This window comes from Oncorhynchus mykiss, chromosome 19, assembly GCF_013265735.2.
Source record: "Oncorhynchus mykiss isolate Arlee chromosome 19, USDA_OmykA_1.1, whole genome shotgun sequence".
Lineage (NCBI taxonomy): Eukaryota > Metazoa > Chordata > Actinopteri > Salmoniformes > Salmonidae > Oncorhynchus > Oncorhynchus mykiss.
The window spans coordinates 27,755,866-27,772,225 of record NC_048583.1 but is presented as its reverse complement, the minus strand read 5'-3'; the positions used below and the strand labels follow the sequence as shown (position 1 = coordinate 27,772,225).

Below are 16,360 nucleotides of genomic sequence, written 5' to 3'. Positions count from 1 at the left end.
ACAAGTCAGCTTAGAGCGAGTCTGACCTAAAATGACACGAAACCGCGAGAGTTGAGCATTTCCCTTTCTGGAACAAACAGGCCAGCACTACAGCAGACTCCCAGCTCCCAAAGGAGAGTTCAATATAGGACACACTCCTTCCTTCCGTTCTCCTTAACACCCCCTCCCCCCCCCCCCCCCCCTCACCCTCTCTTCCGGTCCTCCCATCCCCTGCTTCCTCTCTTCTGTGAGTTGTGCTCTCTAGTCTATTAATAGACCCAAACAACTTTAGGTTTAATGGGGCAGAAAAGAAGGAGGGAGGGAACTCATGTAGAATGAAGTCAGGAGAAGAGAAGAGCTTTGTACTATTTAGCTTCTAGGGTTCAGCCTTTTAGTCCATGAAACTGAGAAGTGCATGTGTGTGTGTGTGTGTGTGTGTAAACAGTGTTCCCTGTTGACATATCAAGCTATAGGTTCAGACCTTTTTTGGAGAGGACTGTATGAAATGGGGAGAGCAATAATATATTTATGGTTTCAGCATGAACTGAGTTCAAATGAAGCCCTCAATCCGAAAAGCAAGCTGAAAAGTCCCTGTGCCCCGTTGTCTAGAAATAAACAAGTTCACGCCTCTGACAGTCAGACAGTGTCATACAGATATTCAGACAGGAAGTATCCTCACCAATACGAGTCGGATGGGGAAACATGTGAGTACTTGCATAGAAAGGAAACATCGCATGCAGATCTTAACAGGTCGCTACCTAAAAGTGTGTTTCCACACAGAATGCCGCTTCTAACTACTCAAGTAGATAAAGAAAGCCAGGTCGAGGCGCTCTTCGCAAAGCAACATGTCAAGATGTGCATCACAAGAGTTCAAACCACAGTGCGTGTCCCAAGAACGCCAACCAACCATTATCTCAGTCCTGCAACACTAGAATACAGAGAAAGACACGATGAAAGGAGATTCATTTATGTTTCTACAAAAATAGCAACCAGTGAACTGTTTGTAGTAGTCTGAAGCAGAGCCAGACAGAGTACCAGTCAATATTGGACACACCTACTCATTCAAGGGTTCTTATTTATTTTTACTATTTTCTATTTTGAAGATTAATAGCAAAGACATTAAAACTATGAAATAACACATTTGAAATCATATTGTAACCCCCCAAAAAATCTTAAATCAAAATATATTTTATATTTGAGATTCTTCAAAATAGCCACCCTTTGCACAGTCCTGGCATTCTCTCAACCAGGTTCACCTGGAATGCTTTTCCAACAGTCTTGAAGAAGTTCCCACATATAGCCACCCGGCAGGGTAGCCTAGTGGTTAGAGCGTTGGACTAGTAACCGAAAGTTTGCAAGTTCATATCCCCGAGCTGACAAGGTACAAATCTGTCATTCTGCCCCTGAACAAGCAGTTAACCCACTGTTCCTAGGCTGTCATTGAAAATAAGAATTTGTTCTTAACTGACTTGCCTAGTTAAATAAAGGTCAAAATAAATAAATATGCTGAGCTGCTTTTCCTTCACTCTGCAGTCCGACTCATCCCAAACCATCTCAATTTGGTTGAGGTCGGGTGATTGTGGAGGCCAGGTCATCTAATACAACACTCAATCACTCTCCTTCTTGGTCAAATAGCCCTTACACATCCTGGAGGTGTGTGGGGTCATTGCCCTGTTGAAACACAAATAACAGTCCCACTAAGCGCAAAACAGATGGGACGGCGTATCGCTACAGAATGCTGTGGTAGCAATGCTGTTTAAGTGTGCCTTGAATTCAAAACAAAATCAGACAGTGTCACCAGCAAAGCACCCCCACACCACCTCCTCCATGCTTCAGTGGGAAATACACATGCAGAGATCATCCGTTCACCTACTCTGCGTCTCACCAAGACACAGCGGTTGGAACCAAAAATCTCTCATTTGGACTCATCAGACCAAAGGACAGATTCTACCATTCCAATGTCCATTGCTCGTGTTTCTTGGCCCAAGCAAGTCTCTTCTTATTACTGGTGTCCTTTAGTAGTGGTTTCTTTGCAGCAATTCAACCATGAAGGCCTAATTCACGCAGTCTCCTCTGAACAGTTGATGTTGAGATGCGTCCGTTACTTGAACTCTGTGAAGCATTTATTTGGGCTGCAATTTCTGAGGCTGGTAACTGTAATGAACTTATCCTCTGCAGAGGTAACTCTGGGTCTTCCATTCCTGTGGTGGTCCTCCATTCCTGTCCTCATGAGAGCCAGTTTCATCATAGCGCTATAATGGTTTCTGCGATTGCACTTAAGAAACTTTCAAGTTCTTGAAATTTTCCAGATTGTTACTTTAAGACATGAAGGTCAGTCAGACTGTCATTTCTATTTGCTTTTTTGAGCGGTTTTTGCCATAATATGGACTTGGTATTTTACTAAACAGGGCTCTCTTCTGTATACCACCCCTACCTTGTCACAACACAACTGATTGGCTCATTAAGGAAATAAATTCCACAAATTAACTTTTAAGGCACACCTGTTAATTGAAATGCATTCCAGGTGACTACCTCATGAAGCTGGTTGAGAGAATGCCAAGTGTGCAAAGCTGTCAAAGGCAAAGGGTGGCTATATGAAGAATCTCCAATATAAAATCTATTTTGATTTTTGGAACACTTTTTTGGTTACTACATGATTCCATTTGTGTTATTTCAGTTTTGATGTCTTCACTATTATTCTACAATGTAGAAATTTGTCAAAAGAAAAACACTTGAATGAGTAGGTGTTCTAAAACGACAGACAGAGACAGAGACAAGGGCAGGAGACAGCATCTAATGTAGAAAAGGCAGAAGTTTTTGGCACAGTACTTGTAACTCCCCTGCCACCTTCAAGACAAGTTGATGTATATGAGGATCCTACCCTACTATTTGTTGTCCACAACAAAACACTGACTAGGCCTGAAACATAACATCAACCTGCCATTGAAACGTTTTGCAATGAGGTGACACTGGGTCTAGATCTCAGGGGGGGTTCTAGATCTCAGGGGGGGGGGGGGTTCTAGATTTCAGGTTGGTGGTCTGAGCATTTCCATCTATCATAACTTATTAATGGTTCACAGCTGTTTAACACAAAAAGAAGAAAGAATTTCGGTCTGCATTATTGTCATACATAAAATCCTGCAAAATATATGTGCTCCGCTTTAAAAACTAGAGGTTCACCCCAATGTGAGAAGCTGCAGTACTTGTGGCTTAGCGGCCCATTTTTAAAATAACGCATCATACCAGTATAAAAAGAGACCAAGAAACACAACCAGGACGACCATCTACTAAACCTGACAAACTAACAAACAAAAGGACATGACTGAAACAGAGTTGTGGTTGTAGAGGGTTCTCGCCGCTGTCTAGCCCTGAATCCATAGAGCAGCCCTTATCATTTGGCGTGTGTCTACTGCTAGCAATGACCGAGAGGTGGTTCCTGCTCCCGCTGCATGCTCAGTTTTGGAGGCGTGCGTGCGTGCGCTGTCCATGCGTGTGACTGATTGACTGCGAGCTGCCATGGAAGGAGAGCAAGAGAGGGAGAGAACAATAGAGGGTTCTCCCTGCCGTCCGTCCAGCCATCTTTCTGACGGCGCAGGCCTTCTCCCTGCCTTCTTTCCCCTCGCTCGCTCAGTGCGTGTTTTGAGATCGACCGCATGTGACCGCACAGAAAGACTGACCTACAAATTAAGATTAGCGAATCAGCCGTGCTCAGGCTGATCCCCTTTTAATACACCGCCTGTCTCTCATTGTGAGAAGTGGAAGGCTGGAGGGCGCGGGCGTTCCGGGGCAGGGTCGCTGTCTGAGCCCAGGGCGAGGGGTGTCGTGACAGGGGTGGTGTTGGAGGGCTGGGGTGGAGGGTTGGGGTCTCCACTCGTCTTCACCTGGTGGGTCTGGGAGGAAGAGGAAGAGGAGTGGGTGTCCGGGTGGGTCTGGGAGGAGGAGGAGGAGGAGTGGGTGTCCTGGTGGGTCTGGGAGGAGGAGGAAGAGGAGTGGGTGTCCTGGTGGGTCTGGGAGGAGGAGGAAGAGGAGTGGGTGTCCTGGTGGGACTGGGAGGAGGAGGAAGAGGAGTGGGTGCTCTCACCGGAGCTGCTCCTGGTCTCTGTGCTGGTGCTGGTCTTCTTCATCTTCCTCCTCTTGGCCAGCGGGGCCTTGTCCACCGTCTGCAGACGGAAACCCTCCCGCTTACACTTGTTGAACGCCTGGAGAAGCAGAACCCAAGACCACAATAAAAACAACAAGAATTGCCTTGGCAGCAGCCAATGCGGGGGGGGGGGGGGGGGGGGGTCCATAAACACAATTACAAACAAGAAATCAACAATAGGAAACTACAATAAACACACTGGATTTATACCCTCCATCACCCATTCCTTTTGGAAGAACTGAAACGGGGATATTGGATATTCTCAAACACTCTCCTTGCCTCTTCTAATGCAAACCTTGTCATTCACTCATCATGCCCCCCCCCCCGATTGAATGAATAAAGCTCACGTTGAAGGTAGCCTTGACGTAGGTGTGTACGGACACGGTGGTGGAGGAGCCCAGGATGTCTGGGGTCATCAGAGGGTTGGAGGAGAGCTGGCTGTCGTCTTGGAGCCAGGCGTTGTACCTCAGACCACACATCTTGATACGCTTGTCTGGGTCCACTGTCAGCAGCTCTATAGGTACCACACCAACGATGGATATTACAAGCACTAATACTGTATGTCAACACAGAATCTCGGGGGGATGGGGACGGGGACCAGCCAACTATTATATCAACCAGCCAACTATTAGAACCAGGCGTGCTAGATTAGGGTTGGAGTGAGAAACCTACAGGGCGGTAGCTCTCCAGGAACAAGGTTGGAGAGCCCTGGACCAGACAGACACCTGGTGAACATTAGACACCCCCGCTGGTGAGCAGCAGCACCAGAGACACGCTGAACTCTTGAGGAGTTACACCTCCATCCAGACGACACTAAGGTCGACTCACACATCAACTAATTTACTAAAACCAGGGGTGAACCACAAGAAAAACACACGCAGAGTAATTACCGGAGTCATTCAGTAAGTGGAACCAACGCAGCCTTCACCTTGCAGCAAAGCATTCCCGAAGTTGACGTCATATCTTCTGACCTTTCAAACCCCCCCCCCCCCCCCATCTGCCATGCTCACCTTGTATAAGGTCCTTGGCCTGCTGCGAGACACTCCTCCAGGCCTCGCCCTCGAAGGAGAAGTCTCCCTGTTTAATCTTCCTCATGATCTCTTCAGCGCTGGTGTGGGTCAAACTCTTCCCCTGACACTGGAATGGCACCTGACCCGACAGCATGGTGTACTGGAACATAATCGTAATAAAACACCTTCTAAACATAATAATACAGATTTTGGAATCCTACATGTGGCCTATATGATGACGTTGTGTATACATGTTGTCTCCACGTCTTACTAAGTCATGTACTGGGTGTACGCTCACTTGATCTTAGCCCGATTAAGGTTGGCCCGGTTTCTAATACCTCATTAAACAGACGTTTTGGCCGTGCATGTGTCTGTCTGTCTCTGGGGCGTCCGCTCATCGGCTTGCTATGCTTCCAGGGCACTCTGCTATACAGAGCCTGGTCTGTCAGGAAGCGTCACATCACAGCTCTGTACACACAGCCAGCACACTACTATACTCTACCCCCAGGGGCCAACGCGCAGAGCGAGAGAGAGCGAGAGAGGACTGAGGCTGCACGCTTGAAAGGACATGCAGAGAACTCGCTCTTCCTCTCTCTACTCTTCTTCCTCTCACCTCTCGTCTCGCTCTCTTTCCTATCACTCTCCATCCATCCCCCTCACTCACTCGAACCTCCCCTCTTCATTCTTATTCTCTTCAGATGGCCATTGAATTACACTGACATTTCCACTGGCAGGAAGCAATGCCACAGCCTCCTGTGGCCACAGAAAAGTATTAAAAGCTACAGTCTGCGATTAAAAAATATATTTTTTCAATCAGCTGAGGGATGGGGCTAGGGCACTTGCAACCCTTCTCCAAGTCATAAACAGTGCTTTCCATACGAAGGCTGACAGTCCAGGACATCCAAGAGATCGTTTAACCATCTTTTGACGTAATACATAATTTTGTTTACATTCTTCTAGTTTGTAAACAAAGGAGTAAGAAACCCTCATATTTGGAGTTACGATCAAAATGAACAAATTAAATGACCCGCTCTGCTCTGGCTAGGCCTATGACCGGTCAAGAGTTTTTTTTTAACTCAAGAGAAAAATAGTTATCACATGCGGCGTTCCACAAAGTTCAATTTTGGGTCCGGTACTGTTGAGTTTATAAATGGTTGCGTCATCACAAAGCACAGCATTGATTTCCACTGCTACGTAGACGATACACAACTTTACATTTGTGTCACCAGAGGATTTTGGCACCACAAATAAATTATACTGTATTAGTGATTTAAATACTTGGATGGCTCACAATTTCCTCCAGCTAAATCAAGACAAGACTGAGGTACTTATTGTTGGAGCCAAAGCACACAGAGAATCTAGCCGCACATCTGAATTCACAGGCAATAAAGATAAAACACCAGGTAAAAAAACAACCTAGGTGTCATTTTAGATTCTGAACTCAATTTCGAAACACACATTAGGAATGTGACCAAAGCACATTTTATCCCCACTTGAGGAACATAGAAACGGCAGCGTCTTGGCAATCTCAAGCTGATAGAGGGACTCATTATTACAAGGCGGCTTGACTACTGTAATGCTCTCCAGTCTGGTCTTTAAGAGAATGCCATACAGAATGCTGCAGCACGGGTACTGACCAAGACCACACAGAGAACACACATTACACCGGTTTTAAAAAAAAGGTCTCTGCACTGGAGTTTTAGAATACATTTGAAGATTATTCTATTGGTTTGTAAATCAATCTACGATTGTGCACCCCAATAATGCCTTTAAGTTCTGTACCCAGTAGGTCCCTCAGGTCCTCTGGCCTTTTAACTATCCCGAAGCCTAGGACCAAGAGGCATGGAGAGGCAGCCTTTAGTTATTATCCCCCAGCCTCTGGAATAGCCTGCCAGAGAGAACCTGAGGCAGGCCGAATCAGTGGACATAATTAAGAAATCTTAAAAAACATTTTTAGCTTCGCTTTTCCTTAGGGTGCTTTTTTTTGTCTTTCAGTTTTTGTTATTCTTTAGTTTTTTATCCTCTTCTGTTTATTTGTTGTGTAATAAAAAAAAAAAATATTTTCATTGTTTTTTTAAAACTTGTTTTTCCCCTGTGAAGCGCATTGCGTTGCATTCATATCTGAAATGTACAGTATAAATAAAGCTAAGTGCTGCTGGTAGATCGTCGTTTAGTGGTGAATATTGATGCGTGTCAGCAGCACAGCACACCCCCGGACACAACAGCAGCATGTTAGCCGTACTGAATAAAACATAGAGATGGGTATCAGACAGGTCCTAACCACATAACACAGGATACAGAAAACACCGGAACAACTTCCCTTGTGAATGGCCTTGACAAAAACTCCCAACGTAAAACTGTCGAATCAAGCTAGAATTTGTGTAGCTGTATTGAATCAATGAAACACAAGATCTACCAGAAGTGCAGCTATTGGTACAGGTAAAGGCTCCGGGTTGGATTCGGAACACCCCGACATCCTTCTCAAAACCCAATTGGAGGAGACGTTCTAAGGGAAGGAACCTTGGATCTTCAACGTATTTAAAGGGTATAAGGACTCACTCCTCCTCTGTACCACCTCCACTCACCAGGATGACGCCCAGGCTCCAGAGGTCACATGACTCGTCGTAGCCGTCGTATTTGAGGATCTCCGGCGCGGCGTAGGCCAGGGTGAAACACGGCGTCTTCAGCAGCTGGTTGTCTGGGGGCTTCAGCCGGGCGAACCCAAAGTCTATGATCTTTATCTCAGAGTTCTCACTCTCGTCTGTGAACAGCAAGTTCTGAACGGGGTTTCAAGAGAGAAACAGGTTTCTGTTATTGCTCCAGAGTCTATTTGAATGCATAATTGCAATCTCAAATGGCACACCCGTTACCATTTCTAGTCCATTAATGACAGGAAGGATGAGATGCACCACTTTTAAAGGGCCAGCTTCAGTTCCATTTGGCCAGATGGAGAAAATAAATGTTAACAAAAAAAAGATATCATGCTTCATTCAAGCCTTTGATCGTTATATTCTATTCATATGCAATGAACATGTACAGCACATTTGGAAAGGATTCAGTCCCTTCCCCTTTCTCCACATCTTGTTTCGTTACAGCCTTATTTCAACATGGATTAAATAAACATTTTCCTCAAATCTACACACAAAACCCCCATAATGACAAAGCAAAAACAGGTCATTTTTTGGTGCAACTTTATTACAAATAAAAATGTACATAAAGTATTCAGACCCTTTGCTATGAGACACGAAATGGAGCTCAGGTGGATCCTGTTTCCATTGGTCAGCCTTCATGTTTCTACAACTTGGGAGTCCACCTGTGGTAAATTCAATTGATTTGGAAAGGCACACACACCTGTCTATAAAATGTCCCACAATTGACAGCGCATGTCAGAGCAAAAACCAAGCCATGAGGTTGAAAGAATTGTCCTTAGAGTGCCGAGAAAGGATTGTGTTGAGGCACAGATCTGGGGAAGGGCAGCCCAGCCAAACTGAGCAATCTGGGGAGAAGGGCCTTGTTCAGGGAGGTGACCAAGAACCCGATGGTCACTCTGTGGAGATGGGAGAACCTTCCACAAGGACAACCATCTCTGCAGCACTCAGGTCTTTATGGTAAAGTGGCCAGACCACTGTACCATAAAGAAGCCACTCCTCAGTAAAAGCCACATGACAGCCCGCTTGGAGTTTGCTAAAAGGCACCTAAAGGACTCTCAGGCCATGAGAAACAAGATTCTCTGGTCTGATAAAACCAAGAATAAACTCTTTGGCCTGAATGCCAAGCATCACGTCTGGAGGAAACCTGGCCCCATCCCTACAGTGAAGCATGGTGGTAGCAGCATCATGCTTTGGGGATGTTTTTCAGGGACTGGGAGACTAGTGAGGGTTGAGGGCAAGATGAACAGAGCAAAGAACAGAGATATTCTTGATGAAGACCTGCTCCAGAGCTTTCAGGACCTCAGACTGGGGCGAAGGTTCAACATCCAACAGAACAATGACCCTAAGCACACAGCCAAGACAATGCAGGAGTGGCTTCAGGACAAGTCTCAATTTCTTTGAATGGCCCAGCCAGAGCCCGGACTTGAGCCCGATCAAACATCTCTGGAGAGACCTGAAAATAGCTGTGCAGCGACGCTCCCCATCCAACCTGAGAGCTTGAGAGGATCTGCAGAGAAGAACGGGAGAAACTCCCCATATACAGGTGTGCCAAGCTTGTAGCGTCATACCCAAGAAGACTCGAGGCTGTATGGCCAGCCCATAAAGATAATAAACTCTGCAAAATAAAGAAACGTCCCTTTTTCAGGACCCAGTCTTTCAAAGATAATTCGTAAAAATCCAAATAACTTCACAGATCTTCATTGTAAAGGGTTTAAACACCGTTTCCCATGCTTGTTCAATGAACCATAAACAATGAATGAACATGCACCTGTGGAACAGTCGTTAAGACACTAACAGCTTACAGACGGTAGGCAATTAAGGTCACAGTTATGAAAACTTAGGACACTAAAGAGGCCTTTCTACTGACTCTGAAAAACACAAAAAGAAAGATGCCCAGGGTCCCTGCTCATCTGCGTGAACGTTCCTTAGGCATGCTGCAAGGAGGCATGAGGATTGCAGATGTGGCCAGGGCAAGAAATTACAATGTCCGTACTGTGAGACGCCAAAGAGAGCGCTACAGGGAGACAGGACGGACAGCTGATCGTCCTCGCAATGGCAGACCACGTGTAACAACACGTGCACAGGATCGGTACATTCAAACATCACACCTGCGGGACAGGTACAGGATGGAAACAACAACTGCCCGAGTTACACCAGGAACGCACAATCCCTCCATCAGTGCTCAGACTGTCCGCAATAGGCTGAGAGAGGCTGGACTGAGGGCTTGTAGGCCTGTTGTAAGGCAGGTCCTCACCCCACATCACCGGCACAACGTTGCCTATGGGCACAAACCTACCGTCGCTGGACCAGACAGGACTGGCAAAAAGTGCTCTTCACTTCGGTTTTGTCTCACCAAGGGCGATGGTCGGATTCACGCTTATCGTCGAAGAATGAGCGTTACACCGAGGCCTGTACTCTGGAGCGGGATCAATTTGGAGGTGGAGGGTCCGTCATGGTCTGGGGCGGTGTGTCACAGCATCATCGGACTGAGCTTGTCGTCACTGCAGGCAATATCAATGCTGTGCGTTACAGGGAAGACTTCCTCCTCCCTCATGTGGTACCCTTCCTGCAGGCTCATCCTGACATGACCCTCCAGCATGACAATGCCACCAGCCATACTGCTCATTCCTAGTGATTTCCTGCAAGACAGGAATATCAGTGTTCTGGCATGGCTAGCGAAGAGCCCGGATCTCAATCCCATTGAGCACGTCTGGGACCTTTTGGATCGGAGGGTGAGGGCTAGGGCCATTCCCCCCAGAAATGTCCGGGAACTTGCCTTGGTGGAAGAGTGGGGTAACATCAAACAGCAAGAACTGGCAAATCTGGTGCAGTCCATGAGGAGGAGATGCACTGCAGTACTTAATGCAGCTGGTGGCCACACCAGATACTGACTGTTACTTTTGATCCCCACCTTTGTTCAGGGACACATTATTAAATTTCTGTTAGTCACATGTCTGTGGAACTTGTTCAGTTTATGTCTCAGTTGTTGGAATCTTGTTATGTTCAAACAAATATTTACACGTTAAATTTGCTGAAAATAAATGCAGTTGACAGCGAGAGGATGTTTCTTTTTTTGTTGAGTTTACATGCCATTTAGCAGATGCTTTCATCCAAGAGACTAAACTCATGCATACATTTTACATACAGGTGGTCAGGGGAATCAAACCCACTATACTGGTGCAGCAAGAGTCATGCTCTACCAACTGAGCTACAGAGGACCACAGGTCTGGGAGCAGCCTAGACGGTTGAGTAGTACCAATGACAGTGTGTATAAATGGAGAAAGCCATCGATTACTTGGCACCCTTCATTCCTATGTGAAGACTCAATAGCACATTGAAGCCAAATTAAGTCAGTTAAGATGGGGCCACATGGAGACATAACATGCGCAGTTTGAGCTACTCCAGGAAGTGACATTACAGGCTAGCTCAGTTATGCCCCCTCATTGAGTAAGTCAAGTTGAAGGCCGACCGGGGTGCTGCAGGCCGCCATTATCTACTAAAATATCCTTAATAACTTCTTCAGTGTGTGATTTTCAAATAACCGGTTCAAGGACATACATCTGGTGTATTAGAAGCAACGATTGGTACCATGACGGTCTTCAAATTTGTATTGTATTGTACACAAAGATTGGCCACGAAGATTTTTTCCATTCTCTATAATGGGGGAATCCCGTTTTCCCGCAAACAATGCCTGCAGTACCGCAGTCGGCCTTGAACTTCCGTAGCCGCAATGAGAGGGGGCAGTCATTCTCCCAATAGTAGTACCTCTGGCTTGAGGTCCCTGTGCACCACTCCTACATCGTGCATGTGGCTGACGGCTGACACCAGTCTCCTCATGATGCGGCTGGCCTCAGTCTCACTGAAGTGCTGCTTCCTCCGGATCCTCTCCAGCAGCTCTCCACCACGCAGCAGCTCCAACACCAGGTACGTATGCAGCTGGAGGGGAGAAGGAGAGACAAAGCAAGTTACACACACACACACACACACACACACACACACACACACTTACCCATAGGGTCTCCAGAGAGAGCCTTACCGTCATGTTGACCAACGGCTCATAGTTCCTATACGGACGTATAAAACTGTATTTTCTAACTTTAAAAATAAATAAATATTGGAGGTCATACGAAGTAGGAAACGTCACGCTTTATGGAATTCATGTGATCGATTGCTCCGAGCCCAAGGCTGTGGTTATACAATAGCGGGAATTGTTTGGAAAACTCAAAACGGTAGAAACCCTGAGTCCACATTTCTATTTTGTATGAAACATGTCCTGATAACAATACAGATGTCACGGTGATGGAGAGATGAAACCAGAACAGAGTGGCTGAAGTGAAAGGACCCTGATAAAGAGGCTAGAGAATAATGTACCTACGTCTGTCTGTGGCACTGCAGCCGGGTAGAGTAGGCTTTCTCATTAGTGCTCGAAGAGGGGAACAAAGACCGAGAGAGAGAGAGGGAAGGGGCGGGAAGGTGGCCTGCATCCCAATTCTCCACCCTTCTCCCAAAGTATGCACTTGGACACCACTGGCTATGTCCCAACTCTCCATGCAGGTGGTGTGTGTCCCAATTGAAAAGTGCACACTTTGGGAGAAAAGGTGTAGAATTGGAACGCAGAATGGGAGAGGAGGGCCGCAGCAAGGCGGCTCTGCTTTGATCTAGTTAACAGCCCTCGGTCTGCCTGAATTCTAAATGGCTCCCTTTATAGTGCACTACTTTTGACCAGGGCTCCTATAGTGGACCAGGGCTGTGGTCAAAAGTAGTGTGCTTTAAAAAGGAAATATGGTGCCATTTAGGCCAAGCCCTCTCTGAGGTACAGTACAGTAACAACCCAGCAGAGCTCATCAGAGCTACAATGCTGCTCCTAGGCCTGAAGGGCCCCAGATAATGAACATGGCCAATATCAGACACACACACACACACACACACGTTTGACCCAATTAGGAGAAAAGTTTTTTTCTTCTCTCACCAAGCTCAAATCCTTCATGAGATCTAAAGGCCCACATACAGACATGAAATATGCTCTGTGTAGGTTAATTCATCTATACCTACAATGGATGTGCCCGTATGTGGCGCAGCTGTTGTGCTGCAGTAAAATGCAGTGTATACAAACTGAAATATGGGGGTATAGTGTAGTGTTTATTATAAGACGATATGAAGGAGAGAAGAGGGAGATGGAGAATGTCCCAGGAGGAATCTCGCTTCCACGTTCATCTGCTTTGTTCCACCTCTGACTTAATAAGGCCATCTGCCGTTAGTCTCGTCTTAGGATCACTAGTTCGGTTAGGAAAGAAAATAGCCATTTCTAAAGATGGGCTTTCACCGGCAACACTTGTGATAACAGGTCTCTCTGGTAAAATAGAGGATATCATCTCGATGAGAAGAAACTGTAAGAAATGACAAGTTCTATGAAAATACGTGTTTTTTTTTTTTTGCCTACTTCAGTGATTCCAGCGAGTGTCTGCCGAACGACTGAAATATAACGTAATGCAATGTTTCCACTGACTCCACGGCACGCGCGTCTAACCAGCATAGCAGAGACAGCAAAGATAACAGGCACTTCTTACAGAAGAGATGTTATCTAAAATGAGACTAACATTTAAAGATAAGGTCCAATAAAATGTACCTGATCATGGTAAATCTCGTGAGTCTTGACGATGTTGGGGTGGCCGTCGCAGAGCTTCAGAGCTGCAATCTCTTTCTGTGTCTGGGCCTCCATCCTAGAGGGGACGTGGGAGAGACGAGACGCAAAGTGTCATCAGAAGGAGTCGCCTGTCACGTGTGCACCTGTCACAGGTGTCACCCCCGTAAGTTCAGTGTCACCACTGAAGCCTATTCCTGTCAGGGAAGTGTTGGCACACTTCATCCACCAGCAGCCAACAAGTGTTGTAATCGCTTCCGCAACGTCTGGTGGCCTGGAATTTACATCACATCGAGTGAGACCAAACAAATTGAATTCGATGTTTAACAGATGTCTCACTACATTTTTCTCCAAAATAATTGTTTTTTTTTAAATCAGCTAAATTGAAAAGTGAATGAAAAATGGCACAATTATACACACATTTTTGAACTACTTTTAAAAGAATCTCAAATCGTATAAAAGGTCAAACCTTTTTTATTTTATTTTTTAAATTATGGCGATTCAAAGTCGGCTTGTGATGAAACTGAGGCAGTTTGGGCTGGAAAGGCAGTGTACATGTGTGTTCAGTGGAAGGGCATCGATGGGATATTATAGCACAAAGTAATGTCCTCAAGTTTCCAGTAAAGTGACAGAGCTTCCTCTTGGATTATGGCTCAACTATGCCTCTTTTAGCCTCCCTAAGAGGCAAAAATCTCATGATTAGGTCGCTAGTTGTTAAACTAAAGTTGATGTAGTATTTGAACAATGGGGTTCTACTTTTTTCTTCTTCCTCAAAAAAAATGAAATAATACTACAATGTGTTATCTAGTTAGCTAGCCAACTCCCAATAAACACACATCAGTGAGCTCCGGGCAGGGCCGGTCTGAGCCTGGTACAGTATGGCAGCACAAAACAGATCTGGGAACCAGGCTAGCCTATGGTACAGTACCTCTTGCTGACGATTTTCACAGCGTACTTCTGGCCAGTCTTCTTGTGGGTGCACTGCCTACAAATGGAGAAGCTGCCCTCGCCCAGAGCATTGTCCTTCAGGTTCATCTCATAGTTCATATAGAACGGAGAGTCCTAAAAGAGAAGATTGTCTTACCAAATCACAAAGAACGCCGTTTTCATAACGCCACTATCAGTCGCTAATTAGTCAACACCACACCTGAGCCAAAGCTGAAAATAGAATTTAAAAAAAATACAGTAGCTAAATGATTCACTCCTGGAAGGACTGAAACCTGAAAAGACGAATGCAAAAACAATTGAAAGCAAGCGTTGCTCTAGGGAGAAAACTCCTCTTTCTTAGTGGCTGCAGTTAAGCTATTAAAGCTAAGTGTGTTTAGGTGGCGGGAATAAATACAACCCTATCCATCTAAACTGTACTACACACACACACAGGTGTACCTTCATCATGGCGCTGCGGGCCACAGCAGCAGACCCCGGCCTCTGTGACCCTGATCCTCCACACAGCTGTAGTGTGTCGTCCATTACAGCGTTCCACTTGAACAGGATGGAGGGGGCCATGAACGAGTAGCCCTGTAACCAGGACAGAGAGACAGAGAGAGGGGGTATTACATGAAGCAGAAATATGAAGCGAGAGGTGGCCATGAACAAATAGCCCTGTAACTAGGACAGAGAGACAGAGAGAGGGGGTATTACATGAAGCAGAAATGTGAAGCGAGAGGTAGCCATGAACAAGTAGCCCTGCACAAAGGACACACATAACAAGAAGTGGGTTTAATATAATATACCTGGTCAACGGTATACCCTTCACATTATAGAGCTGAGACGTCCTTTTCACCATTGTTGCAGCAACAATGCATAAGATGGCCATCGCCACCAAAGTAGACTAGGTTGGGTTCAAATCTGAACTTCAAAACGTAGTTTTCTTCATTTTACTGAAAAGGCATGCAGCGTTTATTTCATTCAATAACTACATTATAACCCATCAATCCTGTAACAACTGTGGCGTGAGCATGACAATGGCTGCCATTCATTGGTGGTCCACCTGTGCTCATTGTTATAACTGTCATCTATGACAGGATTGGGATGTGCTGCCTGGTTCCAACTATGAAGGGCCCAGAGCTAGCTAGCTAGAACACACACACACACAGCTGTGTGGAATGCATGCAGAGTAAGAGCTGTGGATGGACGGATGGATGGATGGATGAGAATACCCTAATTGCCAGGCATCAATATCTGATTGCGCTGCTGTGAAATTACATCTCGTCGGGGCTCTAATGCAATTTAATTTTGTTTTGTGAGGCGAGGCGGGAGCGCAGACCCCCAAGAGTTAAAAGTTGTGATAGCAGCAGTTCTCTCTAACGCAATTGCTCAGGCCTGGCGTCAAATTATAAAGACTAGCCTACAAATTCTAGTATATGTGAAATTTGGGCTGCGTGCATGAAATAAAACAAGCCAAGATGAAGTTGGCAATCATAGGTTTAAGGCGTAATTGAGGCAGACATGGTGATTCTCTGGAACCGTAACCTTTTATTCCAGCAGAGAAAAGAGAGAGAAGCCCTTATAAATGGGCCTATTGATCAGCCAGGCTCGAGGAGCCAGAAGGCATGGCAATCACAGCTGAGATTTTGCTCAATAGCCTACATCAATCAGGCACTCAACCAAAAGCTGGCACACAGCTGCATTCATAAAGTGTCTCAGTGTAGGAGTGCAGATCTAGGATCAGGTCCCTCCGTCCATATAATTATGATCTAAAAAGGCAAAAATGGATCCTCGATCTGCACTCATGCTCAGAGATGCTTTATGAATAGGGGCTCTGGGACACATTATGGTTCAAAACTATAGCATAAATAGTCATTCACATCTGTTAGGTCCATCAGAACTGCATATGGCTATAATTATACGCCTTGAATGAAAAGCCCTTTAGTCAATTTGAATACCAATGTACACACAGACGGGCTTGCACTGACTTTAAAGCAAGCTATTGAGGAGT

The 16,360-nt window shown here is 45.7% G+C and overlaps 1 protein-coding gene across 3 annotated transcripts in view; it reads right to left on the bottom strand.

The window, feature by feature from the left end:
* Positions 1–2,634: 2,634 nt before the first annotated feature.
* The window catches only part of rps6ka5 (ribosomal protein S6 kinase, polypeptide 5), a 36,466-nt gene continuing 22,740 nt past the window's right edge, over positions 2,635–16,360 (bottom strand). For all 3 annotated transcript variants that reach the window (XM_036954582.1, XM_036954583.1, XM_036954584.1), the window contains 8 exons: positions 14,809–14,940; positions 14,351–14,484; positions 13,408–13,501; positions 11,547–11,717; positions 7,716–7,907; positions 5,131–5,290; positions 4,468–4,634; positions 2,635–4,178 (listed from right to left, as the gene is read on the bottom strand). In XM_036954582.1, coding sequence (XP_036810477.1) covers positions 3,723–4,178; positions 4,468–4,634; positions 5,131–5,290; positions 7,716–7,907; positions 11,547–11,717; positions 13,408–13,501; positions 14,351–14,484; positions 14,809–14,940 — 1,506 coding nt within the window. In that variant the 3' untranslated portion in view covers positions 2,635–3,722. The remainder of the gene's footprint in view (positions 4,179–4,467; positions 4,635–5,130; positions 5,291–7,715; positions 7,908–11,546; positions 11,718–13,407; positions 13,502–14,350; positions 14,485–14,808; positions 14,941–16,360) is intronic.